Source organism: Balaenoptera acutorostrata, chromosome 16 (assembly GCF_949987535.1).
Source record: "Balaenoptera acutorostrata chromosome 16, mBalAcu1.1, whole genome shotgun sequence".
NCBI classification, from domain to species: Eukaryota; Metazoa; Chordata; class Mammalia; order Artiodactyla; family Balaenopteridae; genus Balaenoptera; species Balaenoptera acutorostrata.
In genome coordinates, this window is record NC_080079.1 from 11,962,132 (window position 1) to 11,973,025 (window position 10,894).

Here is a 10,894-nt window from a genome sequence, read left to right on the forward strand (position 1 = left end):
AGGGGCCTATTTTGGGTCTAGTGGTCAGGGAGGACTCCTTGAAGAGATGCCTGAGATCTGAGTGGCAAGGGGGAGCTGGGTGAGAAGACTTGGGGGCAGGACCTTCCAGGGAGAGCCAATGGCAGTTGCAAAGGCCCTGGGGCAGGAATCCACTGGGTATGTGTCTGCAGTGGAGTGAGGGAGGGAGATGAAGAAGCTAAGTTGGGAGGAACTGGCTGGGGTTAGGCCCTGAGGCCATGGCAACCAGTTTAATTTCAATGGTGACTATTTATAGAATGTACCGGCTGGGCTCATAAGGTTTGGTCCTCTTGAAAGCCAGGCACCTTGGCTCTGATCCCCAGCTCCGGCTGTGCCCGTCCCTCATCAGCCAGGCAAGAGAATGCAGATGACTCGGTGCAGAGCCATCTCTGCTACTAGAAACTCAGCTGCGAACCCGCAGTCTCCTGACCATGGCTCATTGTTTGTACCCGGATGACCTAACCCCCTGCCCCCTCCCTTACCCCTCCCTGCCCATCACTTCCTGGACGCTGAGCTCAGATTTACTGTCACTGTCACTGTATGTTAAGTTAGGCCGGAGAGGGAAGTGGGAGCTCATGTTCCAGGACTGCCTCCATCTGACCCCATGTGGGTCCTGTTTCTCGGTGTGGCTTCTGTGGCCTCATCGGTAACGTGGGGCTTTCGGCAAATACGGCTGCCTCTCCAAGCAGCAAAACAGTCCACAAGCCTTCAATGCCCCATTTAATTAATTAATTTATTTATTTATTCATTTATTTATTTATTTTTGACTGCGTTGGGTCTTCGTTGCTGTGCACAGGCTTTCTCTAGTTGCGGTGAGCGGGGGCTACTCTTCGTTGCGGTACGTGGGCTTCTCATTGCGGTGGCTTCTCTTGTTGGAGAGCACGGGCTTCGGTAGTTGTGGCTCGCAGGCTCTAGAGCGCAGGCTCAGTAGTTGTGGCGCACGGGGTTAGTTGCTCCGCGGCATGTGGGATCTCCCCGGACCAGGGCTTGAACCCGTGTCCCCTGCACTGGCAGGCGGATTCTTAACCACTGCACCACCAGGGAAGTCCCAATGCCCCATTTTAAAAAGTTGTTCCCTGATGGCCACAACCTTGTTTCCGTAGAGCCGAGTTTTCTTTGACTTTAGAATTTAGCAGCTTTGAAGCTTTGGCTAAGATGCCATCCCTCCCTGAGCCTCAGTTTCCTCATTTGTGAAATGCAGGTTATGATAAGGCAGTTGTGAGGATGAAATGCACTCACGTCTGTGAAACACTGACTTGGTGCAGCGCCTGGTGTGCAGCCAGCCCTCCACAGGTGTTAACTGTGCATGTCCTTTAAATTGTCTTAATGCAGTAGTTCTTAACTGGGGGTGATTTTGCCCCTCGTGGGACATGGGGCAATGTCTGCAGACATTCTCGGTTGTCATGATCGGAGTGGGGGGGCGCTCCTGGCACCTAATGGGCAGAGGCCAGGTTGCTGTCAAAACACCCTACAATGCACAGGACAGCACTGACCGCCCCCCCCCCCCCCCACCGCCACGACCCCCTACACACACACGTATCTGGTCCAGAACGTCAGTGGTGCCCAGGTGGAGAAACCCTGGCTCAACGTAACTTTCAGAAATGTAGCAGAATCCACGTGCCCTACCCTGGCTAGGTTCCCACCTTTTAAAAAGCGCCAAATAATGTCTATGTCAGTTTTCTACACTTCAGTGAATTCTGGGAAAACATTAAGGCGGAACCTCTTCACAGTTTACACCATGCTTTTGTGTGTGCATCTCATCTGACTATCAAGTAGTCTTGGGGAAGGTGGAACCTGGCACCTCACTTTACGGGAGAAAGTTCCCTTGAGGGGAAGGTGACCTGACTGGCCTGAGGTCCCAGAGCTGGAAGAGGGGAAACGGGGCGTGAACCCAGCGCTTCTGGTTCAGCCGGACTCTTCCTGCCACACTGAGGCCCGTGATCCACGGGAAGCAGTGGTGTTTGTTCTTACTGTTCTCCTTCTGGTCTGTGCCGCCATCTTCCTTTCCTGGGCGCTGGGACAGCAGCATGGTCTTTGGCGATTAAAGACCAACCAACGCTCTTACCTTCTTCTCCTTTCCCACCTTCGCCTCCCTTGCTCAGTTGTGCTCTCCTGTACCTCCAGCCCTGGCTGATTCTAGAATATTCCCATCAGTCACTGAGGCACTGAGAGTCACCCACGACATGAAGGGATCAAATTAGTCACAGCAGCCTAACATGTACAAGAAATGACAACGCCGGTCTGTTCTGGCCCTGTCAGCTTGGTGGCCTGGACACATGTGTCCTGCTCAGCTACATGGCTAGAACTCCAGGAAGGAAGGCCAGCACAGGAACCCGCTAAGCCAGCACTAGCCACGAGCACATCCTGTTACTGCCTTGCCCAGGATTCTGGACAAGTTAATTTTTAAAATTATTTTTAATTGTTAAATTACTACATGCATTGTTTTTTTTTTTTTTTAATATTTTATTTATTTATTTATTTATGGCTGTGCTGGGTTTTCGCCTCTGTGCGAGGGCCTTCTCCAGTTGCGGCAAGTGGGGGCCATTCTTCATCGCGGTGCGCGGGCCTCTCACTATTGCGGCCTCTCTTGTTGCGGAGCACAGGCTCCAGACGCGCAGGCTCAGTAAATGTGGCTCACGGGCCCAGTCGCTCCGCGGCATGTGGGATCCTCCCAGACCAGGGCGCGAACCCGCGTCCCCTGCATTGGCAGGCAGACTCCCAACCACTGCGCCACCAGGGAAGCCCACATGCATTGTTAAGATGAAGAGAAGAAAATTCACATAATCCAGGAGGAGATGAAATGAAAAGCTAAAATCCCCCAGTTCCTGCCTCTTCCCTCTCACTTTCTGCCTTATGTTGTGTATCCTTCCAGACCCTTCCCCGAATGTTTGAAAACGGAACACTTTGAAATCTGCTCAGTGACTTGAGGTTGAGCCATATGAAAGATTTAAAACAGAATTCTGCTCCTGCAAGTTTCTGGGTGCCAATTTACACATCTTTCTTGCTCTGAAGCCTCTGGTTTGAATTCCACAGAGTAGAATGATGGGTTCCCTGGAATAGCAAGGAGATTGAAGAAGAGGGAAGGGTCAAGGTCATTGCTCTCTCAGACCATGAAAGAGAAGCCTGCAGGTTTGAGGCGGGCAGGGCTGCTCATTCTTCTTCCATAAATCTTAGGGACCCCAGTGCCTACACTTACTGCAGATTTTGAGTGTTGTCAGGATGCCCTCACGCAGGCTTCGGGGTTGGTGCTACGTCTGGTCTGGGGAGGGCAGAGTGGAGGTGGTTTTCTCCCCTGAAAAGGAAGTCCTTAACCTCTGATGTTTAAAAAAAATCGAAAGACTTCAGTGAGATGTCAGCACTCCCAGCCACATCCTTGACAGCGAAAGGAACCATGCACCAGGCCCCTTTTTAGCAGTGTTGTTTCTTTGAATTTCCCCAGAACCCAAGAAATGAGAAGCGCTTCCTTTGTAGACCTCAGTAAGAAGGGCTGGGCCAGCTGGTGAGGACCCAGGGGTGTGGGGGAGGGGCTGCCACACCTCCTGGGGTCGTCTAGGAGTCCACTCCCTCCCCTAGCCCCTCGCTTCTCCAAGTCTGGGTGCGGTGGGAGCTGGAACCGGACTTACTGGGCACCTCAGTCTTGGTGCCAGGTGCCTTTTGCTCTCAACGGTCAAGCCCAGTCCAGAGAATGACATGTTCCAACGGGCAAAGCCAGAAAGAGCGGTTCGTGGGTTTTCATTCAAGTGGAAGGAGCATTGGATTCTGGCGTTTGCCATGGCCCTCTGGCTTCTGATGGTGGGGAGGGAAGGACTGCATTTGAAATACTTTTTTTTTTTTTTTACAACTTTAAAATGGTGTTTAGGGGAAGAAGAGGGGGTGGGGGATGGGTGCCAGATAGCACTGAACTTTCTCCCTGATGGCCAAAGGCGAAAATAAAACGCCTTCACCCCACGTAGAAAGCATGTCATTTCAGCTTTGGATTTGAGTATTAAGGACTCCAGGAACAAAAAAATAAAAAAAAAAAAAAAAAAAAAAGGACTCCAGGAACAAGTGGACAAATCGCCCCCTCCCCACCCCGCGGCAGTGAGACAGCACCAAACCCATGGGTGTGCGAGGGGATTGCTCCCCGGCCAGGGGTCTCTGTCTCTGTCCGTGTTCGGCCTCTTCCTGGATTCCTGCTCTCACCCTGGCACGTTGTCCACCTTGGCGGGGGGCCTGTCCAGGAAGAAGGAGCACTGTCCAGGTGACAGAACCTTCTGTGTGGCCTTCCCTGGTGCTTTGGGACAAGGGCTGACCTGAGCTTTATCTTCTTACTTGCTCTCTGCCAGCTGCCCTCAGGCCTTCTCCCCCATCCCCTGGGGGAGCGCACCCCATTCCCCCATCCCCAGAGGGGGCGGTGATCTTTGATCAGGGGTGGGGACGTCCCCATCTGCGCCTGGCCCCAGCAGCCTCTGCAGCGCCCCGCTGATCCTTGCGTGAGGGCTGGATGTGGAGGCTGGTTTTCTTCACGCTTTGTGTCTGTCCGTGTGGTGTGAAAGCATGTCTGCGGTCTAGGTGTGCAGTTGCATTCTAGAACTGCAATTCATGGACAGTTAATGTGTTCTTTCAGTCTTTTTCATGTAAAAACTAAACTAGGTTCTTGAAGCAAATAGGAAATCCCATTAATAAAATTTTCTGTTGCAGTAAAGGATTCATGTTTTTTCCTCCTGGTACCCAGTTGAAATAACATGGTGGAGGGCTTTGAAGAGGAGGTAGGATGTGTGTTTAGTTTAGGCCTCTAATGGCCTTGTCCCCTAAGACGGGTTAAAAGATTGATTAGGCTTGAAATGCACTTGATCGAGACAGGGGTGAAACCTTCACGGAGGGGCCCTCAAGGCTGGTTAAGCTTCTCATTGTCTATACGGATGAATATGCGTCTGTAAGGGAGTCCCTTTCTGGAGCTGCAGACTCGGAATAGTCTCAAATTGAAGCACCACGTGGATATTTTCCTTTGCAGAAAGGGGAATGCTAATCAGTCGCGCGGTCTGGGATCTGGGGAGGGCGGGGCGTCTTGTATAACGACTTTGAGTGGGGGGACCTCCTGGCAGGAAGACCCCCTTCTCTGTTTTCACTTCGAGTCCCACTGCCAGCAGCCTGAGGGTTGGCTCCCAAGGTCACGACACTAAGCAATTTACAGTCCTGGCGTCCAGCCCCCAGATGTGGGGCTGCCGAAACCTGAAACCTGCTGGGCCACAACTGTGATGGCAAAAAAAAAAAAAAAAAAAAGGTAAGGAATGCAACTTAGCTGCCGAGTTGAGTTTTCTGCTCCGCAGGCTGCCTGTCTCCCGAAGGGGTGTTGGTCGGCGACCTGCAGGCCTGCCCCCCGCCCACCTGGGTCTCCACCTTCTTCTTTCGCTTCCCTGCGGACAACGAGAGGCGCATGGTCAGGGGATGGTCACGGTCCAGCCCCAGTGAGACCAGTCCTCCCCATCAGAGAGTCCTGGTTTTGTGGAACCTTCTGGAACCCCTAGGGCCATCTCATTTTCTGTGCTCAAGCAGGAGTGAGGTGAAATCAATAATTTGACTGTGTTCATTTCCAAGGGCTGTCGTAATAGATTATTGTAAACTGAGTGGCTTAAAACAACAGACATTTTTTTCTCTCACAGCTCAGGAGGCCAGAAGCCTGAAACTGAGGTGTCGCCAGGGCCGTGCTCCTTCTAAAGGCTGGAGGGAAGACTCTTTCCTGGCCTCTTCCAGCTTCTGGTGGCCGCTGGCAGTCCTTGGTGTTCCTTGGCTTGTGGCTGCACCACTCCAATCTCTGCCTCTGCCTTCCCATGGCCTTCCTCTCTCTGGGTGTCTCTCTGTGTGTCTCTCCTTTTCTTAAGACAACACGCCTTGGATTTTGGCCCACCCTAAGTCCAGGATGATGTCATCTTGAGATCCTCAACTAACCCTATTCCCAAATAAAGTCACACTCTGAAGTTCTAGGTGGACCTAAATTTGGTGGGGACACACCATTCAACCTTTGGGGATGTTTATTTCCCACTTATACACACAAGCACTCGTTAAAGAACGTATTGGGATCATTGTTTTTAGTTTACGTGCATTTTAAAAATTCTGTGTTCAGTCACTTCACACTCAGGTACGTTTTTCCATGTTAAACTCCTCTGCACTCTTTATTTTTAATGACTGCCTCCTGCTCTGCTATATGAGTGGTAGGATAGCCTGGAGGTTAGGAGTGGGGGCTCGAGGGCCGGACGGCCAGAGTTTGCATCCTGCGTCCTCTTTGCCTCACTGTTATGGGCTGAACTGTGTCTCCCCTCAAATTCATATGTCAGACTCCTAAGCCCCAGTACCTCAGAATGTGACTGTGTTGGGAGATGGGGGTCTTTAAAGAGGTGACTAACGTTAAATGAGGTCCTTGGGGTGGGCCCTACTCCAGCCTGACCAGTGTCTTTATAAGGAGTGGAGATGAGGACATAGACACACACAGAGCAGAGACCAGATGACCCTGGGGAAGATGGCCACCTACAAGCCAGGAGAAACCAACGCTGCCGTCACCTTGATCTTGGACGTCCAGCCTCCAGGACTCTGAGGAAAGAAATTTTTGATTTTCAAGCCACCCAGCCCTTAGTACTTGTCACGGCAGCCGAGCTGACAATATACCAGCCACTGGGGCAAAACACCAAATCTCCAAGTCCTCGTTCCTTCCCCTGTGTGATTGGGTCCTCGGGTTCGGTGAGGATTAGAGAGGATGCTCCGTGCGTTGCCTGATGTGTGCTTTGAAGGTGCCCTTAGTGCGGCTGCTACCACCCTGAACTGTTTTGCCAGCCCTCTGTCATTGCTCGGTGGGTGGATTCTATTCATTCACTGGGTGAATGTTTGTTGGACCTCCGTCATGGCCATTTGCCCCATGATAAAGATGGCTGTGGACAGCAGCTGGGTACCTGGTCTTTGGCCACTTTCTTTCTTTTCTTTTCTTTTTTTTTAAATTGATCAATCACTTTGTTTTTTAAACTTTTATTTATTTTTATTTTATTTTTGGCTGTGTTGGATCTTCTTTGCAGCTTGGGCTTTCTCTAGTTTCGGCGATCAGGGGCTACTCTTTGTTGCGCTGCATGGGCTTCTCATTGTGGTGGTTTCTCTTGTTGCAGAGCACGGGCTCTAGGCGCGCAGGCTTCAGTAGTTGTGGCATGCGGGCTCAGTAGTTGTGGCACGCGGTCTCAGTAGTTGTGGCTCGCAGGCTCAGTAGTTGTGGCACACGGACTTAGTTGCTCCGTGGCATGTGGGATCTTCCCGGACCAGGGCTTGAACCCGTGTCCCTTGCATTGGCAGGCGGATTCTTTTTTTTTTTTTTTTTTTACTATTTCTATTGATTATATTTACCACATATATAATATACATTATACACATTGCTTATATTTACTATTATATATATATCTATTGCTACTTCAACAAATTATTGCAAACTGGCTTAAAGTAACACAAATATATTATGTAGGTTTGAAGTACAACATGGATCTCACTGGGCTAAATTAAAGGTGTTAGCAGGGCTAACTCTTTTTTGAAAACCATAAGGGAGATCAGTTTCTTTGACTTTTCTAGCTTCTAGGGCCACCTGCATTCCCCGGCTCCTGGACCCCTTTTGCCGTCTTCAAACTTTTGAGGCAGGCGGATTCTTAACCACTGCGCCACCAGGGAAGTCCTGGCCACTTTCTTGAAAGAGATTTTTAGGACATTCTCTATCCTCTAAGCCATCTTCACTGAGCACAAACCACGAGGAGACCTGGGATGGGAGCTGCCTATTGCCATGAGCTCCTAGGCCAGTGCCCAGGAGACCCTTTGCCAGTGGCAGTGAAGACCCCATGCAGAGATACCAGGCAGCTCACAGCCCCAGAAAATGAGACTCTTGGAATCAGCATCCCTTTTCTTCTTCAAATATGTCCCAGTCTGATGGCTGCAGCTGCCATCCCCTGACTTGGCGGTACCAGGAGCTGCACCTGGAAGCAGGTGAGGGCTCATGGAGAGGGCAGCCCCATCCTGAAGTCCTTCACGGGCATCTCACACCCGCCCACGGCAGGGAGTGGCCCGTCTGCTCCTGTTAAATAGCTCACAGCCCCCTCCCCTCACGCTTGCTGACGCCAGGAGTGCCAAAGGGGCAGCCGAGCCTGCATTGTCCTGGCATCTCCTGGAGGCTGAGTGAGTCCTGCCAGCCGCTTGGCTGAAGCCACCTCCCTTCCTCCCTCCCCCACTGCCTCCGGCCTGGCCCAGGTGCCTCCAGCCCCAGCCTTTTTGCTTCTCTTCTTTGAAGAGCCACGGCAGGCAAACAGGATGTTCCACTCCCACACGTGGAGACAGACGAGACACTTGGGTCGAACCGCATCCTGCTGGCAGAGCTGGGTCCCATCCGCTGCGGACCTGGTCGGGATGGGGTGCGGGGCTGGGGGCCAGGAGGGGCACTCACGAAGCTGGTTTCATTAGTCACTTTTCGAGCATCGTTCCAAACTGTGAACTTGGTGGGCATCTCAAAGTTCCCTTTGGGGGCTCTTGTGCCTGGAAGGGCCGAATAATGCAGGTGGTGAGGGATGGCAACACCTGCATGAAATGATAATGGCATTCCTCATCCCCCACCTCACCCCTGGCTATGATTCTTGTATTTTCTGGGAGGTTTTTTTTTTTTTAATGAATAATTTCTCCAAACCTTAGCAAATCAGTCTAGGATTACAAAATGGCTACAAAATAGATGGCTGCCATGGATAGGCACAAGGTGGGAGCTTACAGAGGTGTGGTCTTTCTGAGCAGTGAGGACACCCAGGGAAGGGCAGGCAGTAGTTTAAGAGTTTAAAGAAAACCCAAACTCTGCTGAAAGCAAAATGATTTAAGCGGTTCTCCCATGGTTGAAGCCATCTTGGGAAAATGAAGGTGTCAAGGCCAAGGTCCAGTTCTCCCAGCCCCCAGGTAGATGTTCTGAGTCCCTGGACACCATCAGACATTTCATTTACAAAGTAGTTTGTGTGCCTGTTGAGAGAGGACAGATTTAAAAGACGTTTTACCACCCACTTGATAACCCTGCCTGGCAGTGAGCAACATTCTAGAGACCCCTGGAACTTTCCACTTGTTGAGCCCATTGGTAGTGCAATAAGTGAAGGCACCAGGGTGCGCAGGGCAGATTTTCGGTCTGCAGAATGCCCTGAAAGTTCGGTTGAAAGGTCTGAGAGAGATGGAGAGAGATTTCTCGAAAGAGACTGTATCCCTCGACCACCAGAAAGCGCTTCCCTTTTGCTTCTCCTCTTCCCACCGCTTTGCAGGGCAAGGGAGGAGGGTGGTGGCAAAGGATGGGGTGGGAGGAGAGGGGGGGATGCTGGGAAGAGGGACCATGGCAGAGAAGAGAGGGGGCAACTCTCTGAGGACTTGGGGTGAGGCAGGCGGCAGCCCTCTAATCTGTCAGGGTTTCTCCCCTTGCACCTGATGAGCGTACCTTGGAATGATTTCCTTCCCAGAGACGCACTCCTGGAACTGTGTGAGCAAGCAAGTGTTTGCATTCCGCAGCTGACCGCTATTTTCTTTAACTAAGGCCTGTTCCCGAAGCCTCTGCTCGCCAGGACTGCCGTTTCACTTCCCTGACCTGCATTGAATAAGCCCCACTTTGTTTCTGGGCATAATAATAGGTTTGTTTGAGATCTTGGATGCCAGACTTCCAGGGGTCTTAACAATATTGACATCATCTGATATGACAGTGACAGTGGCCTTTACACTGTCGTCTCTACAGAAATGGTTTCTCTTCTGCCATCTCAAGTTCCTGGAGCAATACATCCCTGTATTATCTACCCAAATAAAGTGGAAATTCTTAAAGGACCTCTTGATACAAGGGTATAAATCAGTGCTGTGCGAACCTAATACTTCCGTGGAAGATATAGATAGGTTTGTTTCGTGTGACTCTCTAAGCTCTTATATTCCATTGAGATAATTTCATAATGACCCAAAACATCCAGGATATCCAGCTTGTCTAGCACACGACTTACTTTAATTTTCTTTGTGTGTTTGGCATGTATTTTCCTCAGCACATGATAGGTATTTAATAAATATTTGATTGGATGATTCATAGCCTGATTAGCCTCACCCTTCAGATTTGTTTCCTTTTCCCCTTAGATCTTCAACCTTATGAAGTATGACAGCTACAGCCGCTTCTTAAAGTCTGACTTGTTCTTAAAACACAAGCGAACAGAGGAAGAGGACGAAGATCCACCCGATGCCCAGACTGCAGCGAAAAGAGCTTCGAGAATTTATAATACATGAGCCCTCAAGACACTGGCAAGAATGGCAGCTTTCGGAAGTGAAGGAACTCACTCTCAGGACCGTGCAGGGTTTATAACCTCTTTGTTATCTGCAAGGACTGACATGTGCAAAACCCTTCCATGGGATATGTGTATTTTATTACCTGCTTGACCAGTAAGTTTTGCATGATGGCTAATCTTACATAAAAAGACAAATAGCTTTGAAGTTTTAGTTCTCACACACACACACAAAGGGGGAAGAGTCCTTAAAACACTGGACAGTTTGAGTATTTTACAGCTTGATTAAACTTCATGTGAGGCCACCAGGTGAAACTTAACAGCCACCTCTTACCTATGAAGTCTTTGCCCTGCCTCGGTGGGTGGGTCACGTGTGTCCGCAGATTCACTTGGTGAATCAGCTCAAGAATGAACTGATCTGACAAACTCAGGTCACTGGGGGTTTGTCTGTCAGGTGCCTCTTGGGTTAAATACTTCTAGAGAGGAAGTTCAGTGCTGGGAAAAGGAAATTCATCACAGCCTCTAAAGATCTGGGGAGCTGCGTGTGGGTATCATCAGAGGGCTCTTATTTCTTGCGCGTGGGTTTGTCCTGGGTTTGCCCATAATCC

At 50.5% G+C, this 10,894-nt stretch overlaps 1 protein-coding gene across 1 annotated transcript in view; it reads left to right on the top strand.

Moving 5' to 3' along the window:
• RGS10 (regulator of G protein signaling 10) overlaps positions 1–10,488 on the top strand; it is a 37,088-nt gene extending 26,600 nt beyond the window's left edge. Inside the window, exon 5 of the mRNA XM_007173181.3 lies at positions 10,144–10,488. Within this exon, the coding sequence (XP_007173243.1) occupies positions 10,144–10,290 (147 nt within the window). The 3' untranslated portion in view covers positions 10,291–10,488. The remainder of the gene's footprint in view (positions 1–10,143) is intronic.
• Positions 10,489–10,894: the final 406 nt, after the last annotated feature.